The sequence below is a fragment of the Geospiza fortis genome, unplaced genomic scaffold, assembly GCF_000277835.1.
Source record: "Geospiza fortis unplaced genomic scaffold, GeoFor_1.0 scaffold265, whole genome shotgun sequence".
Lineage (NCBI taxonomy): Eukaryota > Metazoa > Chordata > Aves > Passeriformes > Thraupidae > Geospiza > Geospiza fortis.
The window spans coordinates 206884-224680 of NW_005054393.1; the positions used below are offsets into that span (position 1 = coordinate 206884).

The 17797-nt window shown below is 38.7% G+C and overlaps 1 protein-coding gene across 1 annotated transcript in view; it reads right to left on the reverse strand.

Annotated features, from left to right (window-relative positions):
* VPS41 (VPS41 subunit of HOPS complex) overlaps positions 1 to 17797 on the reverse strand; it is a 110413-nt gene that overhangs the window by 57660 nt on the left and 34956 nt on the right. The window contains exons 4-6 of the mRNA XM_005425684.2: positions 8970 to 9044; positions 3326 to 3388; positions 2133 to 2198 (exon numbers count right to left, since the gene is read on the reverse strand). Coding sequence (XP_005425741.1) covers positions 2133 to 2198; positions 3326 to 3388; positions 8970 to 9044 — 204 coding nt within the window. The remainder of the gene's footprint in view (positions 1 to 2132; positions 2199 to 3325; positions 3389 to 8969; positions 9045 to 17797) is intronic.

A 17797-nucleotide genomic window follows, 5' to 3' on the forward strand; every position in this document is an offset into this window, starting at 1 on the left:
CATGTTGCTAGGATCTTTTTCCCACTTCCATCTCTTGAATATTTCCAGGATGCCCTGAGTGGATATTTGAACTGGAAAAGGTATTTTTACACATTTTATATTGTTATGAAGAATATTTTTCTAAAAAAATGAAGGCAAAGCAAACAAAAAAACCCACTCCACTTTAAAAATGGTTACATACATTATGTCACCATTCCCAGAAAGTAAAAACAAAAATGGATCCAGCAAGCCTTTGGATTAAGTGTTCACATGATATACACCACGTTTTTTAATGCAGCTCAGGCAAGGAGCATACCATTAGAGCTTTAAGCAAAGCTTTTCTTTTACATTTGCTCCAAAATTAAGATACTCTTACTGTTACTCTTACCTTGGTGTGCATGAGGACAACAGGCAACATGCTTCCCACCACTGCCAGGTATCAGGGATGAAGTTAGCGTATACATGCGAAGGCTAAAAGTGCACAGACCTCAGGAGCCACAGGAGGACTGTCCCACTCCCTGAAGGAGCTCACCTTGGTTGCTTAACATTGCTTAAGTAGGCACAATCCCCTGGACACAGGGAGAAAGTGGTGAGGTCCACAGCCTGAGGCTGTATCCTTCAGCCTGCTTCTCCCTCACTCTTGTTGCCTGCTGCCTTCATACTACACTTCGACTCTATAGTTAAGGAGAGGTGCAAATGTTCAGAAAAAGCAAGAAAGTAGCTCTCTTAGTAGGTGGAATTTAGCTTTCTGAATTTTCAAAAAGCATTTTGTGGTTGCTTATACAGAAGTATGTATGCTCCTTTTGGAGGAAAGAAGGGGAAAGGCTTCTACTGCAAGGCAAAAAGCTTTATTTGTTGGTTTTCTGTACCAATAAAATCAAATTTCAGGTGTCAAGTGACATTTGCTTCAATGCTAAATACCTTATGTTAAGATGTCAATTAAAGTTTTTCTGAGGAGGAAAGTTCCTCAGCAAAGCATGAATGTATTAAGAATGAGTATACCATTCCCCAGAGGACAGAATATAAAACAACCTGTCAAGTAATCAAAGATAACCAAAGAGAATGTGTTAACTCCCTGATGTTTTTTTCTGTTCGGCATCAGGTTAATGCAAGATCTTTTACCACCTGACAGAGCCTGTTCTATTAATTCCTTGCTCCTCTCCTTCCATGCCCCTTTTATCAGCACTAAAAAGCTTCACAAACTGGTGGCTGACAAAGACACACACTGACTGTGCATTATTTTAAGGACAACACCAACTTCTACCAGCCAGAAAAAATCTGTCTAGCACACACACCACTTAAATAGCTAAAGCACAGCTACGCTTTGAAACATATTACTGAACTGTTAATGAAATTTAAGATGCATTCAGCACTAGAAGCCTGTAGTTTTTACATGCTGGTAAGAGCAATGCAATGGCATATGGTTTGACGCATCTGTGAGAATTGTTCATCCTTAATTCCTAACAGAAGGCAAATAAAATTCCATGGAATCAAGAATTGAAAATATGCAATGTGATACAAGATACCTGTAGGACATGGAAACACCTCCAATCTGGAAGTCAGAGTTGTATACTACACTAATAAGACACTTAATGTACATTTAAAACACTGACTGAATCCAAATAGAAGACTACCTAGAGATATAAATGCTTGGAATGGGGTGAGCTCTACTATACCAAGAACTCTCCTTAGTTAATTTTAAAAAAACCAACAAAACTCCTCACAACAGCTGATGAAGATACTTGGGTTTATTTCCTTAAAATAAAGCCCCAAACAATGAAACAAAACACCATCCCAAGAAATCATCCACAGGTAACCTGATCAGTTTTAAGGTCTAACTTCTGCTCCCACTTCAACAAATTAAAATGGAGAAAATCTGGCCCAGGACATATAAATTACTTTTTTTTCAGGCTATCTAGACAGAATGGTACTTCTACTCTGAATCTCAACTTGTTGCGACATGTTTTTAACATAAAAATTGCACTTTCTCTCCCCCTGAAGTCACTTTTAATTAAAAATGCTTTAGAATACAATGCATAAATAGAAGGAAAAAGCAGAAGCCTTTGTTCTAGGTGTTATAAGTCACATACATAGCCTTCTGAGCTATATCAAGGGCTATTTAAAGGTAGCCAAAGTTCATTATGAATGCTTACCTTTTTTCCTCCTGTTACAAATTGCTTGAAGTGGGATCTTACAAATTGAGGATGAACAGCAACAATCTGGGGATGGTGGGGAAAAAGGGAAAGAGAGGATTGTGGCTTAAATAAGAGTTTACATGAAGTTTACTACCTCACTTTTTAAACTAGATACCCTTTGTCAATTATCAAGTATTACAGCTGAGTTCTTTCTCTGAAGTAAAGTCTAGTTGCTGCAGACACTTGGTTGCTTTTCTTAGAAGATAATTCTTCATATTATATGCTGTATGACAAGGGTGACATTGAGCATCATGTTGCACTGAATAGCTACTTTTCTGTAGAGCAGGCTGCAGAATTAGGACCAATCAGAACAGGACTGCTGTGAGCAAGTTACCCCAGTTAAATCCGGTCTGGGGCTTGCCTGAAGGGCACACATACCTCAGCCCTGCCAGAGGACTACATTGTGTAGCATATTACACAGTCTCTTTGCTTTATGTGTTACAATGTCAAGTGTGGAGATCCAGCTGTATGAGCAGTAAAGGCCTAGGAGGCAAGTGAGTCACATCTGGCATGTGTGAAACTTAACAGATGTCATTCCTTTCCCCCACACCCTAAAGAGCAGCTGCAACATGGACGACCCCAAGCAGCAAAATGCAAACATTTGCCCACATCACCTTTCCTTCTGCAAGAAATATTTCTTGTTAAAAAGTACTGGATTTTCCCATATGCCTAGTAGATGTCCTTTTTTCACCAGCCAGGCAGACACACTTTTCCAAAGCAGAGTTAAACTCAAGTCTTCCCTTCAGATGGGGCACATCAGTATCACTGCCCATTGCCTTATCTTGAGGCAGGTTTAATGGATATGAACTGGTTGCAAAGTATTGACCTCACATTTAGCAGAACCCTCAGAATTTGTATCACAAATCTACAAAGAAATATGGTGAGAGGGGTATCCTGAAACAGGATAATTTCTCTTTCACTTTCCTTTTGTATTTGAAAAACTCAATAATACTTCTTACAAAACCAAGATTGGCTTTCTTCCTACCTAACCAGATCAAAAGCTTTTATATTGAGATAGAAAACTATTTCCTAGTTACTTGAATAACATTGTAAGGAAGTGATATTCCTCTCTTTCATTTATATTGCATGTGACCTTTCTGTTATTAAAGACAACACCACCACAATTACTGTAGATTAAAACAAGCACTCACTTTAATAGGACAGTCAAATGTTTCATGAAACTCTTCAGCTGAATATAATCCAAACACTTGTACCTGAAAAAGTATATTGAAAAATGAAAATTATTACCTGATTTACACTGAACAATTAACACTGAAAGTAAAAACCTAACAACTAGAAGATTAATTTGAATGCTAACATGACATCTTTTTTCTTAAAGGAAGGCACAGTTAACAATTCAGAGCTAATTGATATGGCTTGGTCTTCTATGGTGACATATCTAATATTTGCAGCAATACGGAAGTACTTTTATGAATATTTTTCCTCTTTTTTTTTATTTTGTTACAATCACAGTGAAAACAGTAAGTTCCTTTTGCTTTAGGCTGATCCAATCTGTTTAACAGATAGCAACCTAACTATGGTAAGAGCAACAGAATAACATTCAGGAGAAAATAAATTAAAAATTCTTCCTTTCTGAGAAAGAATGGTAGGATTTTTTTCCCTCCAAGCAATACAGAGTTTACATAAGAAAAGAAACTTGTGACAATAAAGCAAAACCAGCCTGAAATCCAAGTTCCATATATTTTTAGGCATCCTCCCCTCCTCCCAAGTGCATACAGTGCTATTTTGTTTTATTCCATGATCACTGGAAATTTCTTTCTCTGAAGATTCCTCCCTTCTCACTTATATTGAGGTATCAGCACATTTAAGAGTCAGCAAAGGAGTTGCAACCATAAGCAATCATATTTATCAGAATCAATCCATCTGAAGAAGCATCAACATTGAATTTTAAAAAAAGTTTCTACTGTCAAGAGAATAAACAGATTTTTAAAATGTTTCCTTACCTTTAACTCAGAACAAGTACAGAGATATCAAGTGTTAATGAAATACTATTAGATGATATGACTACAGAATAAGGTACCTCCAGATTAAGTACAGCCCTCTTTTGGATTCATGTCTCCTCATTCAATAAACAATATTCCCTTTCCTTACTCTCAGATGAGACAGTTGACCACCTAGTTCCTGCAGAATTTAGGAATAAAATGGGGTTGAAGACTTATGGCCAGAAATTAGTAACTGATTTACTAACTATGCTTTCCAGGAAGAATAATAAATGGTTTGCTTTTTCATTATGTTTTTAAGAGGTTTCCACCCACTGTCAGAAATTGTTGAAACAAACTCATCCAAGGAGGGATGAACACCACTGGAGGAAGGGAGAAAAAAGAGCATCCCATGGAGTGATCAGTGAGGAAATGTATCTGACAGCAAATCTACTTAAGAATGCTCTCAGATAGGCTCTCATTATTTTCTGGAAAATTTTCTGGAAAAGGTAATCCCTTCAGTAATTCTGCTTGGCATGTTCAGCATTGGACTCAAAAGTTCTAAAAGATCTTTTAACCTTATTTCTTTCTTCCCATCACGATTCCTTCAGGGGGAAAAATAAAAAAATAATAGTAATGAGAAAACATAAATCCCTTTAGAGAGAGACCTGAAGAATAAAGCCAGTAAATATCAGTAATGGGCCACAAAATGGGAGGCTTAATTGCTCTATAAAGATCAATTCAGAGCCCAAGAATACCCAAAATTCCTGCAGACGGTCAAGAAGACAAAGTAAATATATTAAACTTCAGGGAAACTACAAGAGGAACTAAGCCATTGGCAAGGAACTAGGACATCCTTAGAGTGGCTCAAAGTTCAGCAGTCTCGTGAAGTTAAAGACATCTCCAACCACCTCATTTTCCTTTCAAACTTGTCTCCTGGACACATCTCCTAAGCATTATCAGCTCAGTCCATTACTCATTAGTGAATCTACTGCCTCTAACAACACACTTTAAAAATACTTCTGCATGCACTGTGTAGGGCTGAGCTACTGCTCCAATGGATTAGAAAAATCAATATTTGGAGACTGTGAGATGTATCACAAAGCTGTGATCATGTAAGCCAGCCAAAGGGCTGTATTTGAATTGGACCTGGCTGTAAGCCTAGAAAACCTTTGGGCTGATGTCTAGAGGATTTTGCTTTCTGGGTTTTTGTTTTCATCAGTTGGCACATCATACTCAGTACAATAGCCTACACAAAGTAAGAAACAGAGGAAAGAGAAAATAAGACAGAAAAAAGAAAGGAGAAAAAAGAAAAGAAAATACACAGTTAAAAACATAACACTACAAATTCTGTGAAAGCAGAATCCTCAAAAATTACAAAACACCCCTCTCAAATTAAAAGTAATTAAAATTAGCAACAGTGCCTTCAACGTTTTCCTAATATATCACTGAATACGGCAATATGATATTTCTTTTGGAGTATTACAACAACATGGAGTGAGCTAAGAGGAAAAAACAATTCCACAAAAAATACATGCTATCATGTTTACTCTAGGGACATCATCTAACAGTTTATTACTTCTTAATGTCTCATATTCTTCAGAAAGAAAGTGATTCTTTTGCTATTACAAACCTATATTGGATTTATCTATTTCTACTTTCCATGCCCACTCTGTTCACAATGGTCTTAGGCAGCTGGAAAAAGGATTTTATGATTCCACTACATTTTGCTAGTCTTGTCTGATTTTAAACATCCAGAACCCACCACTCCAGTGCATCCAGACTTAGCTGCCTCTTTGCTTCCACATGTGGAATAAGTAAGCAACCTTCAGTGACCAAAAGGCAGGAAATCAAGTCACGTTTCTTGAAAAATTATCAATGTCATTCACGGATATTCTTAACATCAATGTTGTTACAGGTATTAGAGATGACACTAAAACATGTAAGCACATGAGTTTTCAATATAATTTCTATTTCTTCATATAAAAAAATTTACAAGCCAGAATAAGAGTGCTAATTACACTCTTCTTATGTAATGACATGGAAGCTTTAGCAAAATTGGGAGTCATATCCAGGTTTTTCAAGATAGTATACAATTAACTACATACAAAACTAACACCAAAAAAAAAAACAAGCTAAAAATCTCCACAATTCTGAGGATGCCAGCCTGCTTCCTGTTCTATTTATTTGAGCACCAAAATTCTCTTATACCCTAACATTTCAATACCCAGCAGCTAGACTAGAGGGCTGGTGTTGGTTATAATTTCTGCTCCTTTCCATGCCAGTGGTGATCAGCTGCAGCTGACTTCATTAGAAAGGAAGGTTTTCAAACCAAATGTGTAGTACAGAAAAGCTACAAGTGGCTCCCAAAGCATTTGTTGGACATGTATGACATACATGAGACAGGTTTTGACATTGGGTCTGGATGCTGACTGCCAAGAAGAGGGTTAGAAAATTGTACTGTTCTTTTGTGCTCTCCCCCCAGTCTATACAGCTAGATCAAATCTAGTTTGAGAGTCAGAAAAAAAAAGTAGTAAAATAAAATATATCGGCCAGCAGAACAGATATGAGGAGGAGGTTCTCATCATAAGGCCTTCCTGCAAGAAAATAAATGGCTTCCATCTCTATCATATTGGATCCACTTTGATATGTGAAAATGCACTCTGCTTATAGCAAAAGAAAACATATCTTCATTAATTGGTAGAACATACTTGCAGCTGACTCAAAATTCCCAGGACTCTTCTTTACATCTGCTTTTTTGTTTAAAACTGATTTAAGAAAATGAAACTGTTTTACTGTACTGCTTTACTGTTTTTCCCCCTTGTTTTTTTTTTTAAAGGATTTCACCACTTTTACACATTTAATCAAGTTAATAAAGACTTTGTAACTACTTGTACAAGTATTTTAACTGCTCACAATATCAACACTCCCACTGTAGTAAGGTAAGAGCTATAAGGAATGAAAGTTACACTTTTGTTATGACCAGAATCTGTAAGTGCTGGGAATTATCTGGCTGGGAATCATTATCTGGCTGGGAATCTGCCATTTTCTTATACAGTAGCACAACATAAAACTATTTATTTTAATCAGTTTTAGGGGTGGATTATTTCACAGACACGAGCCTTTCTGGATCATGTGGAAAATCTAACTTCTAAAATACCCTTCTAAAATACAGATCTTTTAAATCTCCAGATGTGCTTTTCACAAGTGTAGAACATGGTGAAGCATCAATGTTCCTGGATTCTATGAATGCAACTATGCTGAATATTGTACCTGTGATACTACATTCCTGTGGCTGTGGGACTGTATTTTAGACTGCCTTGTATAGTATGTAATGTCATACATGGGATCCACAACTGCTATTTCACTAAATGAAGACAGAGTCACCATTAAAAGTATTGAAGTCTTTTCAAATAGAACCACACCAGAGTAGTGATTATGGGTTTTTCAGTATATCTGAAATGAAATAAGTATATTTAATATTAGCTTAGTATGCAAAAAAACGTGTATGGCTTGCAGTCTCACCGCAGCATAGTGGACACTCATCCACAGTCATATCTGAGGAGCCCTTACAGTAAAAGTGCTTGCTCCCCAACACCATAGGAAAACCTAAACCAGCAATGCTAGCTCAACATTTTTATTGGCTTGCACAATACTGACCCTTGCCTTATCTTGCTGAGACAAATAGGATACTCTTGTTGTATTTCACACAGGATGTAAAATTCTATAACCACTTTGATAGGCACTAGTATCCTAATTACTGTGCCAAGATACTGACATCAAGATATCTCTCAGAAATAAAAGGCTTGGATACACAAACTGGCTGCCTGCCTGTTGAGGGGCAAAAAACTCTATTTGGAATGAAAAAACCCAAACACACACAGTCTAAAGGGGTTGTTTCCCCATTTTTCCCATTGCAAATTCCAGCTGTATTTTTAATGTAAAGAACTTCAACTGAATGCAACATTAGGATTACCAACACTTCTCTTCCCCCAAGTGTACTGTGTAAGAAATGTTCTCCTCAGAAGTAAGTTGGAAATTGAGAAATTATTTAAATTACTTTTAATGCATTTGTATATGGGCACTATATTAAAAATAAGCTTAAATACACACTGTGAATTTGAATTTTATAATTGCAAACCAACATTAGAAAATACTGTCATCCATTGAAAAAACAAAAAGACATTCTTATAACTGGAAAATCAATCACCAAAACCACTAAATGTCATAGCTCAACATTCCAGAGAAGCACTGATAATTGCTACTTATACACTACACAAATTATATATGTCCTCAGTCAAGGAAGCAGGTTTTTTAGGAAACTGTACATATATTGATTTTACATTTATTTAATGTGGCTGTTGTAAGACACTTTGTTCTTCTGATAAACTATGATTGTTTATCAAAAGATTCTGTAATTCAAGAAAAACATTCATAAAGTGTGTGAAAATGAAAACCACCAGCCCACAGAAATCATGTCCACAAAATCCAATTTTGTGGATTTATAGCAGAAAGGCATTAAACTACTGTCTTGCAGGAACAGCAGAGTAGTCACTGAAGTATAACTGGCACAGCAGTAATGATTAAGTTGACATGACCTCCTGTCACAGCTGTTAATCAGCTTAATAGCAGTTACATTATTGACATTCTAATAATTACTTTTCCTACAGCATATTTGTGCAAAATATATTTGACTTTAATTTTGAGTATTTAAAGGTGAGTTCAGTTCTCAAAATGTATGGTCAAAGTAGTGGTGTGCAATGCAGGAATCAACTCCACAGGTTATCACAATTATCCTAGTATAATACTAGGACTACCTGCTACCTCAACAAATATATAAAGAGATTTGTTGTACCTTCCCATCTTCTGAGCAAACACCCATGTGCTCTCCGCTTTCATCCAGGCTGATCTGATTTATCTTCACTGGGCTCTAGAGAAAGAAAACAAGGAAAAAGTACTTTTAAAGTTACATCACCAAGGACATGCTTTAACATTCCTTGCACTTTGAAAGATTTACGTGTTAACGACTGAGTAATGTTTAGTTGCATGAATCAAAAAATCTTCACAGAATAGGTATTTCTATGACAAAAACAAAAGACTTCTTTCCAGCCTTCTGCCCCACTCCAAAATTTTGACTTTCCTTTTGCAGTTACCTGCCTCAGGGCTCTGGAACTCCCACGAAGTGCCAGGCTCCCAGACCTTAAGCATCTGTGCCTGTGCACCATGGCTATTAGTTCTTGCTATCAAAACTTTGGATAAAATACGGTGACCACAGAGGCATCAGGGCAACTGGAGACTTTCTGTTTTGGTCTGATGGCTAGGCCTGTAATTATTTGTTTTTTCAAATTCCTTCTCTTTCATTTTTGGCTCTAATACTGTTCTCAGAAGTATTAGAAGGTACTGAAGTGCAACATTTACTTGTTCTTAGACAAATATGGAGAAAAGCCTGAAAACCATCCCGATTCAATAAATCTTCCCTTCCCTATACAAATATAGTTTTGGTTCTAACCTACAGAGTTAGACAGTATCCACTACTGTTTACTTAGCTTAAACAGCTACTCATACCTGAGGTGTGGAGGGCTAACTCATAACATCATTTGTATAACCTGATGCATATCCTCTTGCATACAAAAACCAAGTCAATTATAACTTCTTATGTACCATCATCCTGATTTCACCCTCTGTAACAAATAGCTCATCATTTCAAAAATCACTGAAGGATTTTCCCACAGGTAAGTCTCTCACACTTTTAAAAACCACTTTTCTTATTCTCATAAAAAATAGAATGGATTGAACCACAACTTAGACCACTCCTGTGGTTCTGAGCATGATAAAAGAAATCCATCATACGTTTGTATAAAAACAAAGTGTCACTGGAAGAGCATTGGAGTTGTGGGATCACATTAGATGCTACACAACTGTGTCTGAAGTATCGCAGGTCCTTATATATGCTATGGCAGTTGGAATTGCATTAAAAGTATGTAATAAGTATATAAAAACACATTCTCCACATGGGCTATTCTACAGCAGATGAACTGAGGTGTTTTCACACCCTCTGGTAAGTTTTTCCCCCCATAATCTTTCACACACACAACAAATTCCAACTCAAAGAAAGGGAAGCTTTCCTCCCATCCACTCTGAAAACAGCATATGCCCAAATCATATTTTCTAGAAGCTTTTTTAAAATCAAGGTTGATTGACCAACTGAACACTGCACTGCCATAGCTGTCTGATGAGTTGGGAAAGTTACACTGCCTTTTTGCTTTCCTGCTTTCTTGTGCACAAGATATATAATTCCTGGTCTCACCACAAAATGGCACCTGAAAATATTGAAATATTGAAATCACAAAGTGGTCTTTCTACAGAGTGTTGTTTGCAAAGAAGTTCACTGGGAATTTAAACCAATTTTCCTTGACTTATGTGCTCCAGAAGTATTTTTGTTTGCCACAGACTGGTTATGCTAAGTTGCTACATTTCAAGGTCAGACACTGTCACAGACACCTTCTATGAAAAATCCTTTCCTTAGGATTTTTCCTCCTGAGAAGCTGAGAGGCCTCAGGAACAAAATGTAAACAATGGTTATCTGCTGCTGTGGAATGCAACAGGTGGATCTTTGATTGGCCCATGTTGGTTGTTTCTAATTAATGGCCAATCACAGTCAGCTCGCTCGGACTTTCTGTCCGAGACACAAGCCTTTGTTATCATTCCTTCTTTTTCTATTCTTAGCTAGCCTTCTGATGAAATCATTTCTTCTATTATTTTAGTATAGTTTTAATATAATATATATCATAAAATAATAAATCAAGCCTTCTGAAACATGGAGTCAGATCCTCTTCTCTTCCCTCATCCTAAGACCCCTGTGAACATGGTCACAAGACACCAGTGCAGGCAGCTGGTGCACATTCCACAGCTGTGTTCCTTCTGTCACATTTAGGGGGTATCAGCAGTGGAGTACAGCTCAAGCCCATCAACCTGATTGTGTGGCCAACATCCTTGAAAAAGCTCTATTCTCAGATATTACACACAGAATTGGCTAATTGCAAGACTGGAGGATGCTGAGTAAGGCATCCTGTATCAGTTGTCAGTCTGACTTTCTAGAATCTTAATAAACAGCATGTACTTTCATTCCTGCCTTGCCTTGAAAAATGCCTTTCTAAATTTCTGTTTTGCTCATCAAGGTGCAAGAGAAGACTTTGCCTCTGTCTAGGGGTGGCCATAGGCAAAAAGCTAGCATTTCTGCACCATTCCCTCTACTACCAGGAACACCTCTGGCCTTCTGAGAGGACAAGCATAGAAAGTTTATCATGGAAATTATATGGGTTTTTTTGTTCTGGGCTGCATCTAAGTTGCCATTGCCACAACCTTCCCACTAAGTTTCTCCTCTTCATTTGTTATTTTGCAATTGCAAAGACAAAACGTCTGTCTTCAGTAGTACAGTCTTGGCACAGGGTCATACACTAAGGTACAGTGTTCAACTAGTCATGTTCTTCTCATTACTCCAGCACCTACATCCACCATCGGATTGACATCACAGCAACAGCAGATCTGGCAACACTCCAGTGTGATGGGCCCTGTTGGAGACACTACTGCAACAAAACCTAAGACAAAATGACACAAACCAGGACACATGAGGAGCTGATGGCTCAATCCTACAGTCCACACTATTCCTATTTTCCAGTCAAATGGCTTTGATAAAGTTTGATTCTGAAAAAAATGAAGTGTAGAAAATAGGTAAAGTGGACTACATAAGCTATCTTCACATAAACATTGAAGACGAGGATCAGGATGATGGAATTTATCTGTTGTAATGTGAAAGCCATATGGCAATACTTTGGAGATTAAATGTATTATTGTAGTCAGGTAATTAACAGTGCTCAGTAAGGCAAAACCTCTCCTGCAGGATACAAAGGATAACAGGAAGGGCTTCTACAGGTATGTCGCAAGCAAAAGAGAGACTAGGGATAGAGAAGATGTGGGAAGAAAACAGAAGACCAGGCTACCCTGGACAAAGAGGAGGCTGGGGTTCTCAATGACTTCTGTCCCTCTGTCTTCACTGCCAAGTGCTCCAGCCATGCCACCCAAGTCAAGAAAGGCAGATGCAGGGACAGTGAGGATGAAGATCCGGAGCCCCCTGCAGGAGAGGATCAGGTTCGAGACCATCTAAGGAACCTGAATGTGCACAAGTCCATGGGACCCACCGATATTTATATGTGGGTCCTGAGGGAGTTGGCAAATGAAGTTGCTGAACCACCATCCATCGTTTTTGAAAAATTGTGCCAGGTGAAGTCCTTGATAACTGGAAAAAGGGAAATATAATCCTCATTTTTAAAAAGGGAAAAGTGGAAGATACAGGGAACTACTGTCCAGTCAGTTTCAGCTCTGTGCCAGGCAAGGTCACACAGCAGATTCTACTGGAAACTATGCTAAGGTACCCAGCCAACAAAAAGGTGACTGGTAAATGCCAAAATGGTTTTACAAGGAGAAGATCATGCCTAACAAATTTGGTGATCTTCTGTGACAGGGCTACAGTGTTGGTAGACAGGGGTAGAGCAACTGACATTGTCTACCTGGACTAAACGCATTTCAAACTCCTGCAGGACATCCTTGTCTCCAGATTGGAGACACAGGGATTTGATGGATGGACCACTCAGTGGATACAGAACTGGCTGGATGGCCACACGCACAGAGTTTTGGTCAATGGCTCATTGCCACATGGAGACCAGTGACTGGTGTCCCTCAGGGTCCATACTGGGCCCGATACTGTTCAACATCTTTGTTGGTGACATGGACAGCAGGACCAAGTGCACCCTCAGCAAGTTCACTGATGACACCAGTTTGTGTGGTGTAGTTGACATGATGAAGGGAAGGGATAATGGCATCCAGAGGGACCTTGACAGATGTGAGGTTTGTGGAAGCAAACCTCATGAAGTTCAACAAAGCAAAGTGCAAGGTCCTACACTATTGGGACACACAAGTCAGATTGTGGACTTTGGACCTGGTTAGCATAAGAGATTTGATAACAGGATGCCTTGGTAATAGCAAACAGAACTTTGAGGATTAAATCAAGATTGCAAGAAGATTAAATCAGACAGACTTACCAGAAAAAGAAAATTACATCAAACTCTTCAAGCAAGAGATGTAAAATGCAAGAGATGTTGTAAAATGCATAAGTTTGTTAATGTGATGATTAGCCCAATCTTGGTAGTAAAACATTACTAGTCTTCCTAGAATAAGTATATAAGCAGTTGTACTTCACAATAAATTTGGATTCTTTGACCATTTCATGGAGTCCCCAGCTCTCTTCATTGTCGACACTACACCTGCGTCACTGCAATCCCAGACACAGCAATGGCTTGGGCAGAGAAGTGGTTGAGAGCAACCCTGCTAAGAAAGACTTGGGGCTGCTAGGTGATGAAAAACTCCACACGAGCCAGCTGTGTGTGCTCATAGCTCAGAAAGACAATTGAATCCTGGGCTGCATCACAAGGAATGCCAGCAGGTCAAAGGAGGTGATTCTGCCCCTCTACTCTGCTCATGTGAGATCCTAACTGGAGTGCTGCATTCAGTTCTGGTGTCTCCAACATCAGGAGGACATGAAACTGTTGGAACAAATCTAGAGGAGGGTCATGAAGTTTGTAAGACGATTGAAGCACCTCTTTTATGAACACAGGCTGAGAAAGCTGAGGCTGTACAGCCTGGAGAAAAGAAGGTTGCATGGATACCTCATGGCCAACTTCCAGCACCTGAAAGGGACCTACAAGAAAGTTTGGAGAGGGACTCTTCATCAGGAACTGCAATGATAAGACAAGGAGTAACGAGTACAAATGAAAAAGGGGAAATTTAGGTTACATATTAGGAAGAAATTATATACTGTGAGTGTGGTGAGACACTGAACAGGTTGCCCAGAGAGGTTGTGGCTATCCCAACCCTGATACTGTTCAAAGCTAGGCTGAATAAGGCCTTGAGCAATTTCATCTAGAGGGAGGTGTCCCTGCCCATGGCAGGGGAGATTAGGACTATGTAATCTTTACATTCTAAGCACTTAACATTCTGTGATTCTAAGATTCTAGAATGTCGTCAGCGGAAAAAAAGGGTGATTCCAGAGTACTTGCATTTTTCCCACATTCAAAATAGTGCACAATACTTCCAGACTTGTTCTATTTCTAAATAGAAATTCGATGATACAGTATTTCATAACAGCATATATATTTTAAGTAGCAATTTGGTACAAGCCTTCTGCACGCCCAACACCTTCATCAGTTGCTATTAACTTTTTCTTTCTCCTATTTTTTTTTCCTTTTTGTCTCCACCATACACAGATGACAATCAGGGAAAACAACTAAATTCAACTAAAAGAGACCTGCTCATTTACACAAACGTCCAGCTAAGTTTTGACAGGAAATTACAAACACAGAGTGAATTTTTTTCTGTACTCAAGTCAAACTAGCACATTGACTATTAGCCTGTCCACTGACATTACAAGTCAGAACTTTCTGTAGAGCTCAGCTGAATATTACATGCATTTTAAAATAAAGTTTCAGGAAGAACCCTAATACCAGACTCTTCTTGTTCAGACTTAAATAACAGTCAAGCCTATGATTTCCAGAACCATGTTCCACTGGAAAGCTGTTTGAGACTCAAGATCTCAACCTATCCAGGAAATAAGAAAGAAAAGACCACAGATAAAATTGGTACATATATTATCTAAATTTAAAGTGTTTCTTCCAGAATCAGTTCCAATTCTTCTTTTCATAACCATCATTTGTTTAAATATACTTCTGGGCCAGTCAGCAAAGCTACTTACTATTTAAAATTTAATTGCATTAAATTAATTAAATTAAATTGCATCAAAATTAATTGTGTTCAATTGCATCCAATACCCTGTGGATAATTTTGATATTTTAGAAAGGAGGAACACAAATAATATTGTGGGTCACCCCCTCCCACCTTGCTTTTATTTTTCTTTTTTTTAATAAATGTTATAAACTCAGGCATAAAGTTACAACTGCCTTTCCCTTGTGGTTTTTTTTAAAGCTTTGTCCAGCTAACACACTGATGAATTTATTTGTCTGGCAAAAGAAAACAGGCTTTAGATTTTACAGTAAAGGAATAAATGCCCCTCCTGCATGATCTACCTTTACATGTCTACAAAAGATGAAGAATCACTAAAGGTTAGAGAAGACAAAAGTAGTCACTAACTCATTATAATTTGAAGGACTGATTATTTATTAAAGTTGGAACCATGATACACACTGGAATTCGGTCACTTGACTGTTGTAAAGGTATTTTAAATGTGTGTTGGAAAAAACCTGTAACATGTAAAAGAATCTAAAATTTAGAACACGTAATAGAGATGATCTAATCTTAAGCCTCATGTCATAAAACCAGAGGCACATGTATATAAAATGTTGAAAAAACTACTATTTATTATTTTATTAGCACTGTATTGGATAATCTTTTTTTGTACCTAATCAGGACCCCTACCATTAGGCCAATCAAGTAAAAATACACAACAACTTTGTGATCACAATGATACTTCCAGTACTGTATAAGAGATAATAATACACATTGAATTTCTCAAGCATCATAATTCAAGTTTGGCAATAAATTGCATCCTGTTGGTTAGGAATGGAAATTATTTACCTGGGAATAGTTTCAGAATTTCATATACTTTTGAACTACCAGCAAAGGAAGAAATACCTTCAGCTGAATTTCCATTAGCTTCAGTTTTCTTTCTGATGGAGACATGTTTGGAATTCTGGACAACATAAGTAAGTTTGACTGTTCAAAATCAATAATGTCAAGCTGAGACTATAGAACAAAAGAAACCATTACCTTAATGGACGGAAGAGAAGTTTAGGTAGCAGGAGAGAAAGCTAGCAGACCCCTTGCACATAAAGACCTAAATGCAGACTTTTGCAAAATCCTAAATTTAAAGGAAAGGAAAATCAAATATCTAGCAGCAAATATACCTCATGTGATAATCAACTACCTAATGTAAAATGCTTGAAATAAATGCTCTTACTATCGATTAAGTCAGCTCTTCAATTAGGAGTAAATTCATGGCCACTCAGAAAGCTTCTTTTAATTGTGTTCTTTGTGGCAACTCCTTCTCCCCTGACACTCATCATCAACACACCTTATACAATCAGTCCCCCAATGGTGAACCTGAGAAATCAATCTGCTAATGTATAATTTGTAAAGCTCCCCTGACTAACAAATGGATAATTGATTCTTTCACAAATGCTGCATCCCAATGGATTTGAAGTGGACGAACATGAAACATAAGACTGGATTTCACTCCAATTCTGTGAGAAATACAATATTTACAAGCTAGGAAATCTAAACATTTTAATAGTTGTCTGTGACTTCATGCCTTTTAGCCATGGTTTGCAGGCAAACCACATGCACATTAGGAGTGTGAAAAGCAAAGCAGTTTTCAATCATACTTACAGCAAAGCTGATTTTACTTCAAGAGGTTCCCATCACTTCTACAACCCCCTTAATCAGTGTTTTCATCCACTCTTTTTAAAGACTTTTTATAACTTTTTCTAAATTAATTTAAACATAATTATTTATCTGTGTGTGAGGAACCAATGTAGCTTTATCTCAACACTGATTGCCAGGGGCACATGGGGAAGGGGTTGCACATCTGCCACATGCAGGAGGCAACTTGAAGAAGTCTTGTCTCTGGGAGGACTACACCTGGCAACATGGGACTTCACCTCCTCCCAAAGGACAGTCAGCAGGAGACACTGAACTCCCCAGAGAGGCTTCTCCAACCAGACGATGAAAGGTCACCACCAATGGACTGCCTTGGAAGGTTAGACTGGGCCAATGGTCTCCAACCAGCAGGCAGGCTTAGGGAAGAGCCAGAGAGCATAAAAAGTAATTGCACCATGAGCAGTGGGGGGCTTCGGAGACTATGCTTTTTTCCTTTGAGGGGCTTTTGGGTTTTATGCTTTTCGTGTCTTTCTGAGGACTTGTCTTGTGGCCGGGGGCTTTTGAGACTTGCTTTTTACCATTGGCTTCAGCCTGCTAAGGGATTCACTGTGCCCTTGCTGGGTTGCTTGCTCCCTCCTTTGCCCTGACCCCAGCCTGCCTTTTGGCTCTTCTGCCTTCGCTGACTCTTGCTCGCCTTCGCGCCTGTCCTGCCTCCCCGTGTCCCTGACCACCACCCTGTCGCTTCGCCTGTGCATCCTTGCCTGAGCTACTTGCGTTCAACCCGGCCGCTCCGATCAAGCCCGGTACTGTGATGCTCGCACCGACCCTGTCCAGGGTCCTGAGCTTCCAGTTGGAGCGCCTACCCCGCGTGTCTGTGCCATCGCTGTGGGATCCATGCCTGTGGAGCCGCACCTCTCCGAGAGTCGTGTCGGCTCGTTAGGAGCCAGCCCTGCACAGGCAGGCAGCGCGCACACCGCCCGCCGCCTGGACACCAGCGGCACTTCCCCGGACTCACAGGTGGCAATGCCCTCTTTTCCTCTCTGTCTCCTCTCCCCTCCCTCTCCCTGCCTTTTCCCCCTCCTTTTCCATTTTCCTTCCTTCTTTTCTGTCTTTTCCACCCTCTTTCGTTTGGGCAACTCCCTATTCTTTTTGGTTTTTTTTTTTTTTTTTTTTTTTTTTTTTGTTACCAATAAACAGTCCTCAGATACAACGTTTGCCTTGTTTGGCTTAATTTAGTTC